The sequence below is a fragment of the Balaenoptera ricei genome, chromosome 9 (assembly GCF_028023285.1).
Source record: "Balaenoptera ricei isolate mBalRic1 chromosome 9, mBalRic1.hap2, whole genome shotgun sequence".
Lineage (NCBI taxonomy): Eukaryota > Metazoa > Chordata > Mammalia > Artiodactyla > Balaenopteridae > Balaenoptera > Balaenoptera ricei.
Window position 1 is genome coordinate 75,304,000 of NC_082647.1, and position 26,158 is coordinate 75,330,157.

Here is a 26,158-nt window from a genome sequence, read left to right on the forward strand (position 1 = left end):
GGACAGGGCCAGAACCAGAGCATACATCTAGGATGCATTGGGAACTAGTGTATTTCTTGTGTGCATAATATTTGAAGATAGCAATCTTCTTAATTTCTCCTTTAAAGAATGACTTTTGAATGTATCTTATAAATGAACTAAATGTTACAAAATCCTGCTTAGATCATTGCCGTGTAGCTTAAGATTCTGCGACCAAGCACTTGAATGTTTCTATGTTGCGCCCCCAAATGTAGCCGTTTTAACAAGCCATTAAAATGGACAACTTTTGTTTTGATACTCACTATTGTCTATACTGATCTATTAATACTTGTCTGTTTGTAGGAAAATAGGAAGCTGTTCAGAGCCACTCCTTCTCCGGATGCCTGGAAGATTTATGTAGAATTCATTGATGACATCGTGGTGGAAGGCTTTTTTCAAGCGATAATGCATGACTTAGACTTCTTCCTGATGAACACAGAGAAACAACTGAAATCTGCGCCGTTTTTTCAAGCACAAATGATCTTAATGCCCCCGGAGATTCTGTTTAAACCTTCTTTAGAAGGAGAGGCTGGGGATGGCTTCTATGATCTGGTGGAAGAAATGCTGTGCAGTAGTTTCAGAATGTCTGCCCAGATGAAGCGAGTAGCAGCACATCTGGAAATAGCAAATTACCAGGTATGTTCTTTGTAAATGGGTATTACATTTATTGTGAATTATATACATATTAATAGATTAAGAGATTATAAATACGTTTATTGGTAGTATTACTGAATACTGAATGCAGAGAACAGAATACAAAGAAATCAACACTGAAAAGGAAACATTACTCTAAAAAATTCAATATATTTACATATATGTTAACCAATTTCGCACATCTCTTTAGAGTTACAAATAAATGCCAAGCTAATTCCAAAGCTTTTAATCTGAATATACTTCGATTTTGAGTTCTAGTGTTCTCCATTCTAATGTCCACTGTTTTTTGCTGTATTTACACCAAGTATGATTAATTTTGTTTGTATTAAACCTAAAAGCAAGATGCTGTGAGCGGATCCTGAGGCAGCCAGGAAAATCAGGAATTTTAGAACAGCTCTTTAAAACAGGATAAAGCCACATGAAAGAAAATGCCTCATTCCTAGATATATAAATGCAAAAGAGAAAATACTAAGAAGCAATATTTCTGATGAAAAGACAAAGAAGGATATAGTGGGTTGCAACTTCCCAGGATTCAAAAAAAATGTGCTTACTCAACTACCCAGTCATTTGAATGCTGAACGCCCATACATATACATGTATATTAATTACAATTACGATTAATGATAAAATTAGCTTTTATATTAATGATTCAAAATAAATTGGGGTAATGGGGAGCACAAGGAAAGGAGAAGTTGGGAAAAACAGCACAGTTTTTGATTTTACCAACTATTCTTTTGAAGAATGGCCTTGGATAATGGTAGGTTGCACATAATTGATAGAGCAGGGTTGGCTTTAATAAATGCTTGGTTCTCCCCTCATTTAGAATGATATGGACAACATGCTGGGCCTGGTGGAGGTCAGGCAGGAGATCATGAAGAGAGTGGCAGACGTCATCAACAAAGTCTTGGACTTCAGAAACACCCTGGACACATACGCTTACCTCTGGGTGGATGACCGGACCGAGTTTATGAAGCACTTCCTCCTGTATGGCCATACTGTGTCATCTGAGGAGACAGGGCCTCATGCAAATGAAGACATTCCCGGACAACCACCAACACTCGAGCAATTCAAAGAACAGGCAAGGCAAACCCTCTGCATTTATGTAGTTACTAGCTTTTGATTGAGTTGTTATACAGTGACTATTTGTTTTTCTAATTATAGATTGACATTTATGAGGCTTTGTATGTTCAGATGAGCAAGTTTGATGACTTCAGAGTGTTTGATGGTTGGTTCAAGGTGGACATGAAGCCTTTCAAAGTGAGCTTGCTAAACATTATCAGGAAATGGAGCTGGATGTTTCAGGAGCATCTTTTGAGATTTGTCATTGACAGGTAGTCTTTGGTGCTTTGGTATTTGGAATTATAACTTTTAACACATGACTGCTTCTTAAAATTGAGATATTAATTTTAAGAGCATTAAAACTGCCAGTTCTATAAGAGAGATAACAAGTAATGTTTAATTAGGTAAAGAGTGAAAATTAGATTCAGTCAGAAGTCATACTTCTGAATGTTTTAATGAGCTTAATTTGTGTTTGTGTGTGTGTGTACATGTCTTTATAGTCTGAATGAGCTACAAGAATTTATAAAGGAGACAGGTGCTGGACTTCAGAGAGAATTAAGTGAAGGCGATCACGATGGTTTAGTTGACATTATGGGGCATCTTCTGGCTGTAAGAAGCCGACAGAGAGCTACTGATGAACTCTTTGAACCACTAAAAGAAACCATCACACTCTTGGAAACGTATGGCCAGAAGATGCCTGAGCAGGTCTATGCTCAACTAGAGGTCAGTGAGGTGGTAAAATAACCATGATTACCGTAAACTGAGCATCTCCTGTTCTTCACGTGCACTCTCTTATGACACCCTCATAACACCCTATACTGTAGATATTAATGTTTTCATTTTACAGCTTAGGAATCTGAAGCTTAAAGGGACTTCGTAATTTTCTCAAGGTCACACAAGTAGTAAAGCCAACCCACATGAATCTAGGGGTGTTTCATGCCCACATCCTCCCTCTGCCTGGCTGCACTCCACTGCCTTTGTGTTAGAAGGTACTCAGGTAATAGATGAGCCTCTAAGTTACTTTTTTGGGTTCCACTTATATCATCACTTTCACACGTGAAATAAATTCCAGCTCTCTTTCATTTAAATTGCCTGTCAGTTGAGAAGTGTCCTAGTCTTTGGAAACATATCATAGACATGTTAAGGAAGAATACGTAAAGCGCAATTTGGCTGGAGAAATCACTTTCCTCAACAGGATTTCTGTGTCATCCTCCTCTTTCCGTGTTCTGGAATGACTTGGTGACTGCTGTGTGCCAAACGATGTACAAAGTCTTTGTAGTTATAGCTGAAATCACGAATACAAATCTCACAATTGAGGCTCTATTCCCATGCCCGTGTTGAGGTTCTACAGATAGTTTATATGTTTATGTCATCCACCAGCTTCCAGGGTGGGCTTAGGTTTAACCTTGCAATGTGATCGGTGGACACATTAACTAAAGAGCTTTTATTGAATTCTATCTAGTTCAGTGATGCTCTAATCACTGGTGGAACTCAAACTTAGATTTGTTTTCTGCTAGTCCGTCTCATCTGCTTGCCTCAGAGCATGCTTCCTCTTCGGTAAAATATCCCTCAAGATCCCTCACTTTTTAAATTTGTCTATACTGTCTCCAGTTCCCCATTTTTTGAAAAATTGAGGTGAAATTCACAGTTCACATAACATAAAAGTAACCATTTCAAAGTGTGTGGCATTTAGTACATTCATGAGGTTGTGTAATCACTGCCTCTCTCTAGTTTCAGAACATTTTCCTCACCCCCAAAGAAACTCCATACCCATTAGTTGTCATGCCCCACTCCTCCCCTACTACCTGCCACCAGTCTGGGGCTACTGCTGGTCCTTTCCTGTCTTTACGGGTTTACTTACTGTAGATACTTCATATAAGTGGAATTATACAATATGTGACCTTTTGTATCTGGCTTCTGTCACCTGGCATGATGATTTTGAGGTTCATGTATGTTGTAGCATATATCACTACTTCATTCCTTTTTATGGCTGAATAATGTTCCATTGTGCTTGCATGTGTGTGTGTATGTATGTATGTGTGTATATACACACATACACATATACAGTTTGTTTAGCCTTTCACCCATTGAGGAATATTGGGGCTCTTTTCATCTTCTGGCTATTGTGAATAATGCTGCTGTGGACATTGGTGCATGAGTATTTGTTTTGAGTACCTGTTTTCAGATCTTTTTGGAAAACACCTAGGAGTGGAATTGCTGGGTCATTTGGTAATTCCAAGTTTAACTTTTTGAGGAACCACCAAAATGTTTTTCACAGCAGCTGCTCCATTTTATATTCCTCATTTTGTTTTGTGAGGATGAAGTGCAACAGTGTATTTACAGGTGCTCTCTTGACTACAAAGAATTACTATATATGAATTATTAGATTCTGTTTAAGTATAAAACTGTCTTTAGGACTGAAAATCCAGTTAGACATGGAGTGAGAGATGATGTGGATAGATAGATACATAACAAGAGTGAGAGGTGAAATAGTTAACAGTAGAACACACTATAAATGTCTGTTTTTAGGAAGATTGGGATATTCTTTGAGTCAGACCTTGAACCTTGAAATTTTATGTCATACAGAGAAACCAGTCATAACACAAGTAATTGATGGGGGGATTTTGGCCATGGCCTCCAGAATTTGTATTATAAGAGTTTGGCTCACACTTCACTAAAGCTAGATTCCAGTCATTTCTGTTGTCAATTTTTAGGTCTTTAACAAATTTTCCTGATACATATGACACCTTATATACATTGTTCAACAGTAAGCTAATTAGGAGAGTGTAAGTAACGATGCAGACATGTTTGATCAGGTCACTTAGTTCTGACTGTTGTATTAGTTGTTTATGAAAATGGAGGTGTATGTATTCAATTTCAGTGCTGTGGTCAGGTGGAAGATTTAAAAATCTTTTATGTGTTTCTTAGTTTACGTGCTTTCTAATGGACTATTTATGTTTCCAAGATGAATAAAAGCAAATGTGCTATTCTGCCTTTTTTCTATAAAAATAAAAGTTTAGCTCACTAAGGTTTTTGCAGTATTGAGAATATTAGGCTTTTCAGTATTTCAGAAGTGAGCCACACTCTTAGCTCTGTGTGTGTCTCGATGTCGGTAATTCAGGCTGGTCAGGAGGAAAAATAAGATTTACAGGCAGTTCAAGTTGCTCGTGGAGGGTAACAATGTCCCAGTTTTGTTTTAATTTAAGCAATTTGTGAGAGTTGCTGTTTCTCCTTCATAATCATTAGCAGTCATAACATTTCCCAAAACTTGCCTGTGCTTGGTTTGATGCTAAAAAAGCCCCTAGGCATGGCTGTGTCGTCACACCCTATCTATAGTGTGCTCTGAAGCTAGATTACGCTTCTAATCCATAGATTTTATCAAGTCCCTTCCCTGTTAAGAAACCTTCATTGACTGCCTCTAGCCTCAGAATCCTGTCCAGTTTCTGTAGAGCCCACACTCTCACCCCATCCTGCATTGGAAATCTTACCTCACGGGATGTTGAGGGGTCTCACCCTCATCTCTGCCTGTGGAAATCCAGTCATTGTTTTGCGCCTCTGATGCAGTGTGAGTTCCTTGAGTGGATCAGTATCAGTTCAACTTTGGAGGTCATCTGATCTTTTGGTTTTCAATGAAAGTTTATTTTTATCCAGTGGAAGCTTCTTTGGAATCCCCAAATATAAAGCAGGTAACAGCAGGTCTAGTGTCATTGAAGAAGGTTAAAGTTAAGGAGCCTGAACCCACTGATGTGACCTCTTCACGTCTTCTCTCCTGTGGCCCCGAAGGGACTCCCTGTGACATTTAGGTTCCATGGGGTCAATTGGAAATGCAAAGTGACACTCTGGACAGATGAGGATGCAGAGTTTTGATGAGAAGAAGGATGGAAGAGCAAGATAAAAACAAGGAACTTTAGAGCTCAAGTCTTTTAGTTCCTGGCCTGGTTGGGTATTGCTGTCATGACACCATGTTGCCTCCCAAGCATTTTAATTCCATAACATATAGACCTCCTGATCGAAGTTAACACATTCTGTCATGTAGAATAGTTATTTTGTGTGCCTCTCATTCACTCTGACAGATGATACAACAGTTTCAATCTGAAGAATGTGTTTTATCTTTGTAGCCCTCCTCCACCACTCAGATACGATTTATACTTAGCACAGTGTACTCTTCATAATTGGCAGTTACCAAATCATTCATCAGATATTTATCAGGGTTACAAAATAGTCTTTAGAACCGATTTTTGTGCTTCAGCGACACAAGTAGAGTCCCATCACCATGGGTGGTTTTGTGTGACAAAACAATTTCAGTGTCCTGGGAGATGACACAGAGAAACAATGCTTTCTTAGTCTGGACACAAGGAATGCTTTTCAACAGCAGTTAAGCACAAGGGCTCTTCAAAGAAAGTAAGTTGCTGTTGTCCTAGTTGCATTGTAGTCAGGGACGGCAGAGTTGAGTTGCTACCTGAACAATTCATGGCTGCTTTTGTCCTCCATCAAGTAGGAATTAACCTTCCGTTCCCTTTGCCTCATCTTACTTCAAAAATCCTAGTCATTTAAAATTACCCAAATGTTCAAACTCTCCATCCAGACCAAGTAAAAACACAGCTTTGGGAACCAGAGGAAAACGAAGGATAAGATTGATTCACATTTTCATCTCTGCCCACCAGATTTAGAGCGTCTTTTTTCGCTTGCTAAATTGCTAAACATGGCTCCACTTCTAGTTGTTAGATCAGCAAAGTCATTTTCAGAGCACTTTAGTGTTATTCCCTCAATAGTAAAACAGTTTGGAAATTTCTGTTTATTTTGAAAAGGTTTTCGTTTATGCTGAGGTAAATCTTATACCAGAGGACAGCTCTGGTTTACACTGGGAAGATGTGACTCCAAAGGTGCCAGTGGGATTCAGCCTGGCTCTAGGCCTTTTAGAGCTTTTGGGGGATAAACCCTTTCTCTTAGACAAGAATGAAAGGATGTCATGAGTTAGTGGAAAGAGATTAGAAAAATTTAATCCTGTGGAGTAGATTTGTTTTAGGTATTGAAGTAACTTCCCATTTGTACCTTTGTTTTTGTAGGAATTACCTGAAAGATGGAAAACTACCAAAAAGATCGCAGCAACTGTCAGACATGAAGTCTCACCTCTCCAAAATGCAGAAGTCACTCTTATAAGGAAAAAATGTATTTTGTTTGATGTAAGCTAGCTAACAAGCTTTGTGGTTTTCTGTTTTTTGGGGTTTTTTTTTTAAAGAAAGGTTTTATAAGGCTAATTGAAGCTATTTGAGATTCACTTTCAGTTTTTTTTCTTCCTTGATCAGGAGAAGCAGGCGGAGTTCAGAGAGCGATTCAGACTCTATGCTCCTCTTCGTTTTAATGCAGAAAATCCATATAGAGTACTTGATAAGGTAATGCTGATCTCAATTATCTTGTGTGTTATAATAGCTATTTCAAAAAATAAATTTGGACACTGAGGTACTGCTATATTTTGCCTTAGTTTTGCAATTAGTTATGCGTTGAGAATTAACTATTTAAAACCCAGTTACAATTTTCCCCAAGTAAAATATACTGTGATTTAAATCATGTCTCTCCAGAAATTATATTGTGATTTAAATCATGTCATCATCAAAGTACTCATACTAGTGAAACTAACAAATACTATTATTTTTCATTTTATTTTATTCTACTTTTTTTTTAATTGGAGTAAAATTGGTTTACAATGTTGTGTTAGTTTCTGCTGAACAATGAAGTGAATCAGCTATATGTATACCTGTATCCCCTCCCTCTTGGACCTCCCTCCCACCCTCCCCCCACCCCTCCCATCTAGGTCATCACAGAGCACTGAGCTGAGCTCCCTGTGCTATACAGCAGGTTCCCATTAGCTATCTATTTTACACATGGTAGTGTATTTATGTCAAACCTAATCTCCCAATTCATCCCACCCTCCCCTTCCCCGCCGTGTCCACATGTCCATTCTCTACATCTACGTCTCTATTCCTACCCTACAAATAGGTTCATCTGTACCATTTTTCTAGATTCCACATATATGCGTTGATATACGATATTTGTTTTTCTCTTGACATATAAACACTTTATACATCAAGAACTTTATTAAACATATTATTTACATTATTTCTTTCAGTTCTTGCAATATCTCTCTGATACAGCTTCTATTCTCCTTTTTTTTAGATAAAGAAACAATCATGTATAATTGAGTAACTTGTTGGAGATAACAGTTAGTGACAGAATCGGTATTAAAATTCTAGCTGTCTACTTTTTTTTTTTAATGAGGAATATTAACCATTATACTGTTTCCCATGTGATACTTTGTTAGTAACTCTTAATCCTAGTAAGGAAAGCCCGTAACTTTTTCTTTTTTTTTCTCTGATTTATGTTTACTGCCTCATCCTACCTATACTTGCTCCTTAGGCCTGATTCCGTGTCCTCTCCCCTACCCCCGACTACACATTGTATCTGCCCCCATGCCCACTCCCCAAGTATGTGTTATATGGTTTTCTGGAGGTGGCTAGTGTTTCAGGGAGTTTCAAATGAATGCCCATAATTTAATCTTAATTCTGGATACAAATATTATTGAGTCATTTAATCCTAGGTTATAATGAACTACTTTATTATAATTGACTACAAGAATGACTATAATAGGCAAATAATCTGAAAATGGTGACTAATTCGTGAGGATTGAAAAAATGTTTTAAACGTTTATTAGAAAAATAATATCTTTTGTTTCTGTAAGAATTCTTAACCTAGCAGCCAAAATGAGAAAGTGACTTTGAAGTTTGCATTGGGGGCTGGGAATTCTTCTGAGTTCATCTAGGCTGCCATCCCGATTTGACTTCATGCTGGAGATAGCCTTTCCTCCTTAGACTGCTGTAAAACTTGGAACTGACAGTTTTTACTTCTCTTTCCAAATTTTGGATTGAATTTAGTTTTAACTGCTTTCAGCCATTCAGAAAACACCATTCAATAGCATGAGGTCTTCTCTTTCACTTGGCTAAAGAAAAGTGGTTAATATATTCACTGAAAAGGGAGTTGGTTAGAGTATGCGAATACAGTTGTTTTTTTTTAAAAGATTATATCTAAACTGCAGGTGGTCTGAACAGATTGTGGATATGGAGACATTTTTACTTGACTAACCAATGTGCTGTGTGTAAACATTTACTGCAGTTATCATTTATTGACTCCTACCATTTGCATGCTATACTGTAACACCATATAGTTACATATTTAAAAGGCAGATATTTATCATACCTACAAAATGTGTTGAGGATGTTTTGAATATAGTAGGACTCGGTTACCTTTATCTTGAAGTCATTTTCTTGTGTGTTTGTTCAGCAAGCATATCTAGTGTTTAACTAGATTCAGCCAAAGTCATGTATATGTTTGTTCTGGGCTGGTATGGTAGGTCCTAGTACTCAAGGCACCTCACTCCAAAAGATGGAAACCATTGACCCTCCAGGAACAGGGGAGTGGTGTAGTAAATCTCTCCTTTTATAACTGATACCTTGGTAAATTTATATTGTGTGCTATTGTTTCTTCATAGCCAAAGATAGTGAACAGTTGAATTAAAATAACTGGATCTGTATTTCTAGGAATAATTGAATTAGTATAACTAATAGGAAAAATAATTAAAAATAAATAAAAGGGCTGTTGGCTCTGGGGAGTATGGTTGACTAGACATTTTGAAAATCCATCTTGTAAAACAGATGCTGAAACATGTTCACAAATATGTGACTTTAAATCTATTGCTGAACTCCCAAGAAAGCAAGAGGCAGGGAAATAGAGTAGCTGAAACCAGGATGGAAAGCAGTGGGAAACATAAAAGCCTGTGCTGCTGTAGGGGCAAATCAAAGTACCAGAACTCTAGAACTTTGTGATTAACCCTTTCAAGGCAAACTAGGAGATGCTTTTAAGAGGTTACACGCTTAGTGAAAGGGTGGGCTGGGAAAAATCTGCAGCCTGCACAGGGAGCCTATGAGATGACCCATCAGACCTTGCTCTGAATAGGGCGAAAAAAATAGAAAAGGGTCCTCTGGGAATTGGTAAACATAGGCCTGTTCTCCCAAGGGTTATGGTGTAATTTTATACTACCCCTATGGTTAAGGAATTTCCAGGCTAGGAAACTGATATGGTTACAAGTAGCTCTTCTTAGCACATAGTAGAAGCAAATCCAAATCTTCTCTGGGTAGAAGAGAATAAGGTGCTCTTATTCTAATCTCCTCAGGGGTCCAACAGATTAAATTCAGTTAAATTTGAGTTTACAATAAAACAAACACACCATCATGCATAAGGGCCAACAGAAAGAGCAAACCACAGATACAGACCCATATGAAATGTCAGATATTAGAAGACATTTATTGGGACTTCCCTGGTGGTCCAGTGGTTAGGATGCCATGCTTCCACTGCACAGGGCATGGGTTCGATCCCTGGTCAGGGAACTAAGATCCTGCATGTGGCACAGCCAAAAAAAGAAGAAGAAGAAGAAGAAGACATGTATTCAGGAAATAAAAGATAACATTGAAAAAAATGAGCAAGTTCTCAGTTTTGAGACTATCAAAAATGATCAACTGAGTTTGAAAAAGGGCCAGAAACTTATGGAAATGAAAAATAAAAGATACAACTCAGCAGGGGTTAAAGAACTAACTGAAAAGAGGATTAGTGAAATGCAAATGACATTGGAAGAACTCACTTAGAAGGCAGCACATAGGTGAAAGGAGATGCAAAATACAAAAGAGATTAAGAGACAGAGTAAGAAGTTCAAATGATGTCTAACTCTTTTACTCAGACTTCCTGGAAGAGAGAATACACAGAATATTAGACAAGCAATAGAGATGTAGTAGCTGAGATTTTTCTAGAACTGGTCAAAGCATGAATCAATAGATTGAGGAAATTCACTGACCGCCAACCAGGATAAATACAAAGTCAACATCTAGACACATCACAATGAACTACAGAATACCAAAGGCAAAGAGAAGACCTTTAAAGCAACCAGATAGAAAAGACAGATTACCTGTTAGAAATGATGACTGGGCTAAGAGCATATTTGTCATCAGCAACAATGGAAGCCAAAAGGTAGTGGATGATTTTTTCCCAATTCTCCTGTGTAAAATTATATTTCAATAACAAGAGCATATTTCAGATAAACAAAGATAGCGCATTAACCACCAACAAATCATCACTGAAATAAGTTCCAGTGTGTATATTTCAAGAAAAGAGAGGACAAACAAAGCCAAATTTGATTCTCAATATAATTAGAAAAGACTAGTTATATTGACAAATCTCTGTTGGAGAATCAACAATCTTAGGAATTAATAGGGAATGATAGTACAGAAAGAGCAGAAATTCAAAAGATCGTAGAATACAATCAATAAGAAATTTAAAATTTAAGCAAAATGGATACATTTCTGGAAAAATATAATTTACTAAAAGTATCTCAAGAAGTAACACAGGGACTTCCCTGGTGGCACAGTGGTTAAGAATCTGCCTGCCAATGCAGGGGACACGGGTTCGAGCCCTGGTCCAGGAAGATCTCACATGCCGCAGAGCGACTAACCCCATGCGCCACAAGTACGGAGCCTGTGCTCTAGAGCCTGCAAGCCACAGCTACTGATCCTGCACGCCTAGAGCTGGTGCTCCACAACAAGAGAAGCCACCACAATGAGCAGCCCGCGCACCTCAACGAAAAGTAGCCCCCGCTCGCTGCAACTAGAGAAAGCCTGCGCACAGCAACGAAGACCCAGTGCAGCCAAAAATAAATTAATTAATTTAAAAAAAAAGAACACAGCTGAATAGTCCTATAACTATGAAAAATTAACCAGTAGGAAAATAAAAAGATAAACCATTAATTTAAAACAGAGAGAACAGCAGGCCCTGATAGCATTACAGGTTAATTCCAAGAAGCTTTCAAGAAACAGATCTCATTCATATGATTCCAGAGACCGGAAGAAGAATGAACACTCAAAAATTACTCTGTGAAGCATGTCTTATTTTTGTGAAAGGACAGTATGAGAAAGGAAAAATGATAAGCCTTTCTTTTTTTCTTTTTATAAATTTATTTATTTACTTTTGGTTGCATTGGGTCTTCAAAGCTGCACGCAGCCTTTGTCTCTAGTTGCTGCCTTCCTTGTTGTGCGCTGGCTTCTCATTGCAGTGGCTTATCTTGTTGCGGAGCATGGGCTCCAGGCATGCGGGCTCAGTAGTTGTGGCTCGTGGGCTCTAGAGCGCAGGCTCAGTAGTTGTGGTGCACAGGCTTAGTCGCTCCGTGGCATGTGGGATCTTCCTGCACCAGCGATCGAACCCATGTTCCCTGCATTGGCAGGTGGATTTTCAACCACTGCACCACCAGGGAAGTCCTGATAAGCCACTCTTTTTGGTACACATAGATGCAAACTAACTAAACAAAATGTAATCAAATAATCCAATTTATAAATAGGTTGGGTTCATTCCAGGGAAATGTTTAACATTAGAAAATGAATATAATTCATCATATTTACAGATTAAGAGAAAAGTCATATAACCATCTTAAGAAATGCCAAAAGATCTTTAGGTATCATTCAACATTCATTCATGATAGAAACTCTTGGAAGACATTTTTAACCCATTAAAGGATAACGAAACTCTGTATAAACCATTTATACCAGGGGGCATAAAAATCCTAGTAGCATTAGTGCTAATGGTGAAATACAGGAAAATCCTACATAACCATCAGCAGTAGAATAAATTAATTGTAGTTTATTCATACTAGGTAGTACTATAAAGTAGTAGAAATGAATGAACTTCATACATACTCTTCATGAATATGTAGATGTACCTCAAAAATAAATATTGAAATGTCTTAATATATAGTATAAAACTATTCATATAAATTTTAAGACATAAATTTTAACGGTTTAGCATTTAGCAGTACGAACATGTAGTGAAAATATTATAAAATCAGTAGTAGTAAATAAAAATTTAGTGATTATATTTGTAGTGGGAAGGAGAGGGATAAAATTAAGAAGGTCATTAAAAGTTATTAGTAACATAGTATTTCCTAAGCTGGATGGTGTGTATGCTCACAGCCACGCCCTTTTATGTGTATGGAATTTTTCTAATAACATTAGTAAAACTAAGAGAATTGCAGTTAATGTTTATAAAAGTATTACATGTGAAATGAAACATATAACCTGTATCATGAAAGAATGTTAGAGTCCTAATATCCTAATTTACATAGTAGGAAATTAAGAGAGTTGAAAGTGGATAAATGATTAACCGTGGGTATTTAAAGTTAAAAAGAAACTCAAAAAAACTAAAGTAATAGAAATTTGGGATATTGAGAGAACGTTGGGAGAAAATGTAAAGTGGAAAAACAAAGTTAAATCCTTTTTTTGCAAAGCCAGTTAGGTTTGTAATGTCTAAACTTGATAAATCAAGAAGCAGCAACTTGTGCACAGAGCTGAGAGTTTGAGAAACAGCCCCCAGAAGAACTGGAGAGAGTGCCTGTGTTTCCAGCTTTTCCTGCATTGCAAGCTCTTCCGTACTCCTTGCACTTGACCATATTAATACACTACTATGTTAATAAAAACTAAAAATAAGAGTTGGTTTATCAAGAAAGAAAAAGATGAGTCAGCTTATATTTGGTGTAAAACATAAACTGTTGTACATCGATGGGATGGTTAGGGGAGGGAGCCTTGGTAAATATAATCATATGGTGAAATTTCTCATACTGTACTATGTTCTGTGTATTGATAATCTCTAGGGTAGTTTTTAAAGCTGAAAGTTCTTTTTTTTAAAGAAGTGATTTATTCTTTTTTTTTTTTTTAAACATCTTTATTGGAGTATAATTGCTTTACAATGGTGTGTTAGTTTCTGCTTTATAACAAAGTGAATCAGTTATACATATACATATGTTCCCATATCTCTTCCCTCTTGCATCTCCCTCCCTCCCACCCTCCCTATCCCACCCCTCTAGGTGGTCACAAAGCACCGAGCTGATCTCCCTGTGCTGTGCGGCTGCTTCCCAGTAGCTATCTATTTTACATTTGGTAGTGTATATATGTCCATGACACTCTCTCACCCTGTCACATCTCACCCCTCCCCCTCCCCATATCCTCAAGTCCATTCTCTAGTAGGTCTGTGTCTTTATTTCCGTCTTGCCACTAGGTTCTTCATGACCTTTTTTTTTTTTTCCCTTAGATTCCATATATATGTGTTAGCATACTGTATTTGTTTTTCTCTTTCCGACTTACTTCACTCTGTATGACAGACTCTAACTCCATCCACCTCATTACAAATACCTCCATTTCATTTCTTTTTATGGCTGAGTAATATTCCATTGTATATATGTGCCACATCTTCTTTATCCATTCATCCGATGATGGACACTTAGGTTGCTTCCATGTCCTGGCTATTGTAAATAGAGCTGCAATGAACATTTTGGTACATGACTCTTTTTGAATTATGGTTTTCTCAGGGTATATGCCCAGTAGTGGGATTGCTGGGTCATATGGTAGTTCTATTTTTAGTTTCTTAAGGAAAGTCCATACTGTTCTCCATAGTGGCTGTATCAGTTTACATTCCCACCAACAGTGCAAGAGAGTTCCCTTCTCTCCACACCCTCTCCAGTATTTATTGTTTGTAGATTTTTTTGATCATGGCCATTCTGACTGGTGTGAGATGATATCTCATTGCAGTTTTGATTTGCATTTCTCTAATGATTAATTATGTTGAGCATCCTTTCATGTGTTTGTTGGCAATCTGTATATCTTCTTTGGAGAAATGTCTGTTTAGGTCTTCTGCCCATTTTTGGATTGGGTTGTTCGTTTTTTTGTTATTGAGCTGCATGAGCTGCTTGTAAATCTTGGAGATTAATCCTTTGTCAGTTGCTTCATTTGCAAATATCTTCTCCCATTCTGAGGGTTGTCTTTTTGTCTTGTTTATGGTTTCCTTTGCTGTGCAAAAGCTTTTAAGTTTCATTAGGTCCCATTTGTTTATTTGTGTTTTTATTTCCATTTCTCTAGGGGCTGGGTCAAAAAGGATCTTGCTGTGATTTATGTCATAGAGTGTTCTGCCTATGTTTTCCTCTAAGAGTTTGATAGTGTCTGGCCTTACACTTAGGTCTTTTATCCACTTTGAGTTTATTTTTGTGTATGGTGTCAGGGAGTGTTCTCATTTCATACTTTTACATGTACCTGTCCAATTTTCCCAGCACCACTTATTGAAGAGACTGTCTTTTCTCCATTGTATATGCTTGCCTCCTTTATCGAAGATAAGGTGACCATATGTGCGTGGGTTTATCTCTGGGCTTTCTATCCTGTTCCATTGATCTATATTTCTGTTTTTGTGCCAGTACCAAACTGTCTTGATTACTGTAGCTTTGTAATATAGTCTGAAGTCAGGGAGCCTGATTCCTCCAGCTCCATTTTTCTTTCTCAAGATTGCTTTGGCTATTCACGGTCTTTTGTGTCTCCATACAAATTGTGAAATTTTTTTGTTCTAGTTCTGTGAAAAATGCCAATGGTAGTTTGATAGGGATTGCATTGAATCTGTAGATTGCTTTGGGTAGTGGAGTCATTTTCACAATGTTGATTCTTCCAATCCAAGAACATGGTATATCTCTCCATGTATTTGTATCCTCTTTAATTTCTTTCATCAGTGTCCTATAATTTTCTGCATACAGGTGTTTTGTCTCCTTAAGTAGGTTTATTCCTAGATATTTTATTCTTTTTGTTGCAGTGGTAAACGGGAGTGTTTTCTTAATTTCACTTTCAGATTTTTCATCATTAGTATATAGGAATGCAAGAGATTTCTGTGCATTAATTTTGTATCCTGCTACTTTACCAAATTCATTGATTAGCTCTAGGAGTTTTCTGGTAGCATCTTTAGGATTCTCTATGTATAGTATCATGTCATCTGCAAACAGTAACAGCTTTACTTCTTGTTTTCCTATTTGGATTCCTTTTATTTCTTTGTCTTCTCTGATTGCCTTGGCTAGGACTTCCAAAACTATGTTGAATAATAGTGGTGAGAGTGCGCAACCTTGTCTTGTTCTTGATCTTAGTGGAAATGGTTTCAGTTTTTCACCATTGAGGACAATGTTGGCTGTGGGTTTGTCATATATGGCCTTTATTATGTTGAGGAAAGTTCCCTCTATGCCTACTTTCTGCAGGGCTTTTATCATAAATGGGTGTTGAATTTTGTTGAAAGCTTTCTCTGCATCTATTGAGATGATCATATGGTTTTTCTCCTTCAATTTGTTAATATGACGTATCACGTTGATTGATTTGCATATATTGAAGAATCCTTGCATTCCTGGGATAAACCCCACTTGATCATGGTGTATGATCCTTTTAATGTGCTGTTGGATTCTGTTTGCTAGTATTTTGTTGAGGATTTTTGCATCTATGTTCATCAGTGATATTGGCCTGTAGTTTTCTTTCTTTGTGACATCTTTGTCTGGTTTTGGTATCAGGGTGATGGTAGCCTCATAGAATGAGTTGGGGAGTGTTCCTCCCTCTGCAATATTTTGGAAGAATTTGAGAAGGATAGGTGTTAGCTCTTCTCTAAATGTTTGATAGAATTCGCCTGTGAAGCCATCTGGTCCTGGGCTTTTGTTTGTTGGAAGATTTTTAATCACAGTTTCAATTTCAGTGCTTGTGATTGGTCTGTTCATATTTTCTATTTCTTCCTGGTTCAGTCTCGGCAGGTTGTGCATTTCTAAGAATCTGTCCATTTCTTCCAGGTTGTCCATTTTATTGGCATAGAGTTGCTTGTAGTAATCTCTCATGATCGTTTGTATTTCTGCAGTGTCAGTGGTTACTTCTCCTTTTTCATTTCTAATTCTATTGATTTGAGTCTTCTCCCTTTTTCTCTTGATGAGTCTGGCTAATGGTTTATCAAGTTTGTTTATCTTCGCGAAGATCCAGCTTTTAGTTTCATTGATTTTTGCTATTGTTTCCTTTATTTCTTTTTCATTTATTTCTGATCTTATCTTTATGCTTTCTTTCCTTCTGCTAGCTTTGGGGTTTTTTTGCTCTTCTTTCTCTAATTGCTTTAGGTGCAAGGTTAGGTTGTTTATTCGAGATGTTTCCTGTTTCTTGAGGTAGGCTTGTATTGCTACAAACTTCCCTCTTAGAACTGCTTTTGCTGCATCCCATAGGTTTTGGGTCGTCGTGTCTCCATTGTCATTTGTTTCTAGGTATTTTTTGATTTCCCCTTTGATTTCTTCAGTGATCACTTCGTTATTAAGTAGTGTATTGTGTAGCCTCCATGTGTTTGTAGTTTTTACAGATCTTTTCCTGTAATTGATATCTAGTCTCATAGCGTTGTGGTCGGAAAAGATACTTGATACGATTTCAGTTTTCTTAAATTTACCGAGGCTTGATTTGTGACCCAAGATATGATCTATCCTGGAGAATGTTCCATGAGCACTTGAGAAAAATGTGTATTCTGTTGTTTTTGGGTGGAATGTCCTATAAATATCAATTAAGTCCACCTTGTTTAATGTATCATTTAAAGCTTGTGTTTCCTTATTTATTTTCATTTTGGATGATCTGTCCATTGGTGAAAGTGGGGTGTTAAAGTCCCCTAATATGATTGTGTTACTGTCAATTTCCCCTTTTATGGCTGTTAACATTTGCCTTATGTGTTGAGGTGCTCCTATGTTGGGTGCATAAATATTTACAATTGTTATAGCTTCCTCTTGGATCGATCCCTTGATCATTATATAGTGTCCTTCTTTGTCTCTTGTAACAGTCTTTATTTTAAAGTCTATTTTGTCTGATATGAGAATTGCTACTCCAGCTTTCTTTTGATTTCCATTTGCATGGAATATCTTTTTCCATCCCCTCGCTTTCAGTCTGTATGTGTCTCTAGGTCTGAAGTGGGTCTCTTGTAGACAGCATATATATGGGTCTTGTTTTTGTATCCATTCAGCCAGTGTGTGTCCTTTGGTGGGAGCATTTAATCCATTTACATTTAAGGTAATTATCGATATGTATGTTCCTATTCCCATTTTCTTAAATATTTTGGGTTTGGTATTGTAGGTGTTTTCCTTCTCTTGTGTTTCTTGCCTAGAGAAGTTCCTTTAGCATTTGTTGTAAAGCTGGTTTGGTGGTGCTGAACTCTCTCAGCTTTGGCTTGTCTGTAAAGGTTTTAATTTCTCCATCAAATCTGAATGAGATCCTTGCTGGGTAGAGTAACCTTGGTTGTAGGTTTTTCTCCTTCATCACTTTAAGTATATCCTGCCACTCCCTTCTGGCTTGCAGAGTTTCTGCTGAAAGATCAGCTGTTAACCTTATGGGGATTCCCTTGTGTGTTATTTGTTGTTTTTCCCTTGCTGCTTTTAATATGTTTTCTTTATATTTAATTTTCGATAGTTTGATTAATATGTGTCTTGGCGTGTTTCTCCTTGGATTTATCCTGTATGGGACTCTCTGCTTCCAGGACTTGATTAACTATTTCCTTTCCCATATTAGGGAAGTTTTCAACTATAATCTCTTCAAATATTTTCTCAGTCCCTTTCTTTTTCTCTTCTTCTTCTGGGACCCCTGTAATTCGAATGTTGGTGCGTTTAATGTTGTCCCAGAGGTCTCTGAGACTGTCCTCAGTTCTTTTCATTCTTTTTTCTTTATTCTGCTCTGCAGTAGTTATTTCCACTATTTTATCTTCCAGGTCATTTATCCGTTCTTCTGCCTCAGTTATTCTGCTATTGATCCCGTCTAGAGTATTTTTAATTTCATTTATTGTGTTTTTCATCATTGCTTGGTTCCTCTTTAGTTCTTCTACGTCCTTGTTAAGTGTTTCTTGCATTTTGCCTATTCTATTTCCAAGATTTTGGATCATCTTTACTATCATTATTCTGAATTCTTTTTCAGGTAGACTGCCTATTTCCTCTTCATTTGTTAGGTCTGGTGTGTTTTGACCCTGCTCCTTCAACTGCTGTGTGTTTTTTTGTCTTCTTATTTTGCTTATCTTACTGTGTTTGGGGTCTCCTTTTCACAGGCTGCAGGTTCGTAGTTCCCGTTGTTTCTGGTAACTGTCCCCAGTGGCTAAGGTCGGTTCAGTGGGTTGTGTAGGCTTCCTGGTGGAGGGGACTACTGCCTGTGTTCTGGTGAATGAAGTTGGATCTTGTCTTTCTGGTGGGCACGTCCATGTCTGGTGGTGTGTTTTTGGGTGTGTGTGGCCTTATTATGATTTTAGGCAGCCTCTCTGCTAATGGATGGGGCTGTGTTCCTGTCTTGCTAGTTGTTTGGCATAGGGTGTCCTGCACTGTAGCTTGCTGGTCGTTGAATGAAGCTGGGTCTTGATGTTGAGATGGAGATCTCTGAGAGATTTTTTGCTGTTTGGTATTACGTTGAGCTGGGAGGTCTTTTGTGGACCAGTGTTCTGAAGTTGGCTCTCCCACCTCAGAGGCACAGCCCTGATGCCTGGCTGGAGCACCAGGAGCCTTTCATCCACATGGCTCAGAATAAAAGGGAGAAAAAAATAGAAAGAAAGAAAGAGGATAAAATAAAATAAAATAAAACTATTATAATAAAAAATAAGAAAAAAATAAGAATAAATTTATTAAGAAAAAATTTTTTTTAATTTTTAAAAATAAGAAATATGAAAAAACTTAGTAAAAATTTTTTTTTGATTTCTAAAAATAGAAAATAAGGGAAAAATTATTAAGAAAACATTTATTAGGAAAAAAAAATTTTTTAAGTAAAAAAAGAAAAAAACGGACGGACCAAACCCTAGGACTAATGGTGAAAGCAAAGCTATACAGACAAAATCTCCCCCAGAAGCATACACATATACACTCACAAAAAAAGGAAAAGGGGAAAATTTAATATATCCTGCTCCCAAAGTCCACCTCCTGAATTTGGGATGATTCGTTGTCTATTCAGGTATTCAACAGATGCAGGCACATTAAGTTGTTTGTGGAGCTTTAATCCGCTGCTTCTGAGGCTGCTGGGAGAGATTTCCCTTTCTCTTCTTTGTTCGCACAGCTCCCAGGGTTCAACTTTGGATTTGGACCCGCCTCTGCGTGTAGGTCGCCTGAGGGCGTCCGTTCCCCACCCAGACGGAACGGGGTTAATGGAGCAGCTGCTTGGGGGTGTCTGGCTCACTCAGGACGGTGGGAAGGAGGGGTACGGAGTGTCGGGCGAGCCTGCGGCGGCAGCGGCCGGCATGACGTTGCACCAGCCTGAGGCGCCGTGCGTTCTCCCAGGGAAGTTGTCCCCGGATCACGGGAGCCTGGCCGTGGCAGGCTGCACCGGCTCCTGGGAGGGGCGGTGTGGAGAGTGACCTGTGCTCACACACAGGCTTCTTGGTGGCGGCAGCAGCAGCCTTAGCATCTCCTGCCCGTCCCTGGGGTCTGCGCTGATAGCCGCGGCTCGCGCCTGTCTTTGGAGCTCGTTTAGGCGGCGCTCTGAATCCCCTCTCCTTGCGTGCCGTGAAACAAAGAGGCAAGAAAAAGTCTCTTGCCTCTTCGGCAGCTGCAGACTTTTTCCCGGACTCCCTCCCGGCTAGCACCGAAGCCGGAGCCTCAGCTCCCAGCCCCGCCTGCCCCACCGGGTGAGCAGACAAGCCTCTCGGGCTGGTGAGTGCTGCTTGGCGCCGATCCTCCGCGTGGGAATCTCTCCGCTTTGCCCTCCGCACCCCTGTTGCTGCGCTCTCCTCCGCGGCTCCGAAGCTTCCCCCCTCTGCCACCTGCAGTCTCCGCCCGTGAAGGGGCTTCCTAGTGTGTGGAAACCTTTCCTGCTTCACAGCTCCCTCCCACTGGTGCAGGTCCCGTCCCTATTCTTTTGTCTCTGTTATTTATTTTTTCTTTTGCCCTACCCAAGTGCGTGGGGATTTTCTTGCCTTTTGGGAGGTCTGACGTCTTCTGCCAGCGTTCAGTGGGTGTTCTGTAGGAGCAGTTCCACGTGTAGATGTATTTCTACTGTATCTGTGGGAAAGAAGGTGATCTCTGCGTCTTACTCTTCCGCCATCTTTAATCCAGCCTCTGATTTATTCTTAAGTGGAAGTTTCTAGCACCTTGTCTTTTGCTCCCCAGCAAAGTCGTCCCCAGCTGTATGATGAACATCAAGAGGAAAATTTGTATTCATAGCAATTTGATACCAGAGCAGATTTTGCTGAAATAATGTATAGGGAGGGTATTGATAACATTACTGTATTTACTGATCGTCTACTCTAACTTTTTTGAGTAGTTGTGAGTTTGCTCATCTAAAGCCCCTATTTTACCAATAATTATACTTCAGATTTCTTTCTATTTTTTTTTTTAAAAATCAAAGTTGTAAATGTTGACATAACCAGAGCTACACAACGCTGTGGCTCTTCTTCTCTGGCAGTTCTTTGGTTATTAAGTGTGTTTGTGTGCATGTGTATGTGTTTTCTCCTTAGGCAAATCAAGAGCTTGAGGCATTAGAAGAAGAAATGTTGCAGATGCAAGAATCTACTCATCTTTTTGAAGTGGCTCTTCCAGAGTACAAACAAATGAAGCAGTGTCGCAGAGAGATAACATTGCTTAAGGGGCTCTGGGATGTCATTATTTATGTTAAGGTAAGACACTGCTTTTTGAAAGCATGCTTTTTTTCTTTTAGTATTTCTTTTGTATAAGTATGCGATTTTTAGTGTCTCTATCATTCTATTTGGGTTTTATAGTGTCTTAAAATATGTGGGTATTAGACTTTTTCCCCAGAATTAGAGTTCAGATATCTCTGAATTATCAGTGCTTTTTGTTTGCCGTTCTGAATGAAACTTGGTATTATGAGTTGACTGCTTCAAATCCTTCTTGAGAGTTATGTAGGATATAAACAAAAATTACTATGTACCACACACATCTGGTCACTTGTGCATACAAACTGATGTGTACACCATGGTTATACTTCCGTACGTGTGCATATATAAACAGGCCTAACTAAAAATAAAGTTACTTTGTCTGTGTTCATTAAGTTACAAACTTAAGTGTGAAAATAAGTTCTAGGAACTAGGCGTATTGCAATATGTGTTATACATTATTTTCTTTGAAGTTAGTTGAAAGCCAGTAAAGAAATATATTAACAAGGCATAGAATATGGTCAAGAAGCTCATGAGAGTTTTGTCTATAATGGATGAAGGTTTTCTTATGAAAGCTTATCTTATATGTAGAATTATAAAAATATGGTATTTAATGGTAACATTATTTATCAATTCATTCAGAATATTCAGGATTAAATGATAATGATGGTATGTGTATGGAATTTGTCATTGCTTCTAGAAATTAACATATCAGAATGTTTTAGCCTTAGGTTTGACATGTTCTGACAACTTTTTTGTTTTTGTGGTGGGGAAGTTTTGACAGGTGCAGTTAATACTTAAATAATTGACTTTCCCCTGGATGGTGGAGTCACTGTGTATCATCAGTTTAGATATTTTGCTGCAGAGACTTGCTTTCACCAAATGTTGTTGACACTTTTATCTGCTTGTGCGTTTTCAGAGAAGCATTGATAATTGGACTAAAACCCAGTGGAGACAGATTAATGTGGAACAGATGGATGTGGAACTCAGAAGGTTTGCCAAGGCAAGTTCCATAACTGTCTGCGACAATGATTTATCTTCCTCAGCACCACCTTCTTCCATCTTCCCTAACCTAGTGTCTGCTGTGCTGGACCGCATGTCCTTATTTACTTCAAACAGGATGATTTGAGACAGGATTTTTTTTTTTTCACTCTCAGCCAGTTGCACTTGTAATCAAGCCTACCTTTCTGTGAATGAGTGGATAAAAGCATATTAGGGCTAATGAATTGATGAGCAGTGGCTATCATCAGGCGCTGCCTATGGCTGTCTAGAATGGAGGTGGGGAGGTGAAGAGCAGGGCTGAGGGGTTAGGCTTACGAAAGCTGTCGAATTCTTTCCCTAGCAGCTGTAAGCGTACTGTATCTTCAGAGGTACCTTTCGGTTGTGGACTTTGGGGCAACTAGTTGGGGTACCTTGTGGATGTGTATGGAATACTGTGATCTTTGTTCTTATTACTGCCCACTCCAATATCGCAAGGGGGCTCAATGTAACAGAACTGAGCTTTTTTTTTTTTTTGTAAACTTTGGGATTTTATTTATTTATTTATTTTTTTATGACTGTGTTGGGTCTTCGTTGCTATGCGAGGGCTTTCTCTAGTTGCAGCAAGTGGGGGCCACTCTTCATTGCGGTGCGCAGGCCTCTCACTATCGTGGCCTCTCTTGTTGCAGAGCACAGGCTCCAGACACGCAGGCTCAGTAATTGTGGCTCACGGGCCTAGTTGCTCCGCGGCATGTGGGATCTTCCCAGACCAGGGCTCGAACCTGTGTCCCCTGAACTGGCAGGCAGATTCTCAATGACTGCGCCACCAGGGAAGCCCCAGAACTGAGCTTTTTTGAACTTCGTGCTTTGATAGCTAGTCCCCACGGCCCTGTGCCCTCTGAAGAGAGTAAAGCCTCTTTGGATAAAGCCAAATGCATGTTTGGATAAAGCCAAACGCGTAGCCATGAAAGGCAGTTCAGAAGTAGCCGGGCCTTTTGCTTTCTTCTTGCCCCGGAACATCCTTACCCCGACTCAGTCCTGTGCTCCACTCCAACCAACTCTTCCCATTTTTTTCTGCCCTTTTTATCCTGCTCCCAAGAACCCTAACTAGAACAGCCCATTATTCTTTTGCATGCCCTGGGGTCACTGTGCCTCTTTTCTGTGCTCACTCCCTGCCCGTCTCCTTGCCTAGTGGACTGTCTCACTTCAGAGTGACAGTTTGACCTCCACTCTCAGTTGAAGATATTTTGCCTTTTTCTTATTTTTTTTTTTTTTTTAAAGAAGTAGCACTGTCCTTTTGTGCTGTGCTGTGCTGGGATTGTTGTTTTATTAGGGGTTTTCTCATTCACAATTGTTGATGTTGTTCTGTGAGCCAAGAAGACAGCCAAGTCAAGGGCCCTATTTGACACGTCTTAAAATCATGACTATTTAGTTCCAAGGAACAAATGCTCAAAGGTAACCAGCATTTCAGGGCTACCATTTAAACAAGCCAGGTCTTCCGAGGAAAATGTTAGTAATCCAGGTAACAATCTCAGTTTCCTGCTTATTTATGTTTCTAGAGGAAGTACTCTTCATTGCACATGTCCTGTAAACTCTATTAATTCTCTACACTTAATGACCCTTGGGTTTCCTCATGGGACATCAAGCTAGAACCTGTGAATAAGAAACCAGTGTATCCAAGTGGCTTGTACACAGTGGACTCGTAATATATGAGTGAGTGGATCCTTTTCTGTTTCTCTAGTTTTAGTCTTTAACCTGGGGACTTAAATGTTTTTACTTTCTTCCTATCCAGGGAAATGTAAATTTATTCTTTCAAAGGAGGAAAATGATAAAACATATTATTATTTCGGGGGACCTAGTTTTTTGTCACTTTTCTTTAGGAAATCTGGTCTCTCGATAAGGAAGTCCACGTGTGGGACGCTTACTCAGGCCTGGAAGGCACAGTGAAGGACACGATGACCTCCCTGAGGGCCGTTGCGGAGTTACAGAGCCCTGCCCTCAGAGACAGGCATTGGCACCAGCTGATGAAGGCCACTGGGGTCAGTTTCCTGAGTCTCACTAATTGAATATTTTTGTGACTGAAGTGTTATTCCTTGGTTTACATCATTCAACTGGGATGAAGTGGGATTTGGGAAAAGGTTTCTGGTCAGATGCAAGAGGTCAAGCTCTTTGAGATGTGACCAAGGACTAGACCTGCAGATATTCTAGTTTTAGCCCCTGCTATGGACTAAATGTGTTCCCCCCTCCAACGCCCCCAATTCATATGTTGAAGCCTGAGTTCCTAATGTGATGGTGTTTGGAGATGGGACCTTTGGGAGACAGTTTGGTCATGAGGGTAGAATTCTCATGTATGGGGTCAGTGCCCTTGTAAGGGGATGAAGACCCCAGAGCTTTCTACTGTCTACTATATGAAAATAAAACAAGAAGACAGACATCTGTTAACCAAGAACAGAGCCTTCACCGACAAGCCAACCAGGCTGGCACCCTGATCTTGGACTTCCAGCCTCTAGAACTGTGAGAAATAAATGTTTGTTGTTTAAGCCTCCCAGTCTATGGTGTTCTGTTACAGCAGACAGAAGTGACTAAGATACCCCCCGCCCCCACCAACATTTTATCTCTTACTGGCTATATGACCTGAAATAAGACACTTAACCATTCTGTTTTGAGTTTTTTATTAATAAAATGAGAGATATGCTATCTACTCTCATAATCAGAGGGATCTTGTAAGGATCAAGTAAGATAATGTGAAGGCATTTTATAGAGCATGGCATGGCTGCAAAGAATCTTATATTTTGTGGAGAGGATCAGAGAGTATTAGAAGTGAATTTAGGGGGAGAGAGAATTCAGAAATAGTGATTTTTTCCCCCCATAATTCATTTAATAATGGCATCCTTTTTTGATGGTCTTTTTTTTTTAATGCATTGGTTTTTTTGTTTTGTTTTTTATTTTTGGCTGCATTGGGTCTTCGTTGCTGTGCGTGGCTTTCTGTAGCTGCGGTGAGCAGGGCCTACTCTTCATTGCAGTGCGCAGGCTTCTCATTGCAGTGGCTTCTCTTGTTGCAGAGCACAGGCTCTAGGTGCACGGGCTTCAGTAGTTGTGGCACACAGGCTCAGTATTTGTGGCTCACAGGCTCTAGAGCGCAGGCTCAGTAGTTGTGGCACACGGGCTCAGCTGCTCGGCGGCATGTGGGATCTTCCTGGACCGGGGCTCGAACCCGTGTCCCCTGCATTGGCAGGTGGATTCTTAACCAATGCACCACCAGGGAAGCCCCTTTGATGGTCTTTTGATGGTTATTTTTTAAATTTTTTTTTAGAGATGCATTTTTTTTTAAGATTTTTTTTTTTTGATGTAGACCATTTTTAAAGTCTTTATTGAATTTGTTACAGTATTGCTTCTGTTTTATGTTTTGATATTTTGGCCACAAGGCATATGGGATCTTAGCTCCCCGACCAGGCATCGAACACCCACCCCTGCATTGGAAGGTGAAGTCTTAACCATTGGACCACCAGCGAAGTCCCAGATGGTTTTTTATTTTATTGCAAAATACAGAATTATTTCTCAAATGGTGTCTGTAACATTTGAGGTTATATTTTCTTGCCTTTCTACATCTATTTAGGAGCAAATATACCAAACTTACACTTTATTTTTCAGAGAAGGTGACCTTCATGAATTTAAAATGCATAAAATGCAGCCTGATGTGCGTGTTTTCTGCTAGGCACACATTGTGAAGAAGGGCTCTCATGATTTGAAGACAGAGTTTGCAGGGTGGGGAAACTGAGGAAAGGGGCAGGCTGGTGAAGTGGGGATGGCCTAAGCTATATTGGTCCAACTCTAACACCTAGTATCTCTTGGATCTTGGGCCAGTTACTTGCTCTCTGTACCTCAGTTGCCCCTTCTATGAAATACAAGTAATGCTATAATGCTGCCA

General features: G+C 39.1%; 1 protein-coding gene across 1 annotated transcript in view; it reads left to right on the top strand.

Moving 5' to 3' along the window:
• The window catches only part of DNAH11 (dynein axonemal heavy chain 11), a 333,679-nt gene that overhangs the window by 59,730 nt on the left and 247,791 nt on the right, over window positions 1-26,158 (top strand). Inside the window, exons 15-23 of the mRNA XM_059933975.1 lie at window positions 322-654; window positions 1,496-1,750; window positions 1,834-2,003; window positions 2,232-2,454; window positions 6,798-6,914; window positions 7,038-7,124; window positions 21,097-21,255; window positions 22,172-22,270; window positions 24,111-24,269. Coding sequence (XP_059789958.1) covers window positions 322-654; window positions 1,496-1,750; window positions 1,834-2,003; window positions 2,232-2,454; window positions 6,798-6,914; window positions 7,038-7,124; window positions 21,097-21,255; window positions 22,172-22,270; window positions 24,111-24,269 — 1,602 coding nt within the window. The remainder of the gene's footprint in view (window positions 1-321; window positions 655-1,495; window positions 1,751-1,833; window positions 2,004-2,231; window positions 2,455-6,797; window positions 6,915-7,037; window positions 7,125-21,096; window positions 21,256-22,171; window positions 22,271-24,110; window positions 24,270-26,158) is intronic.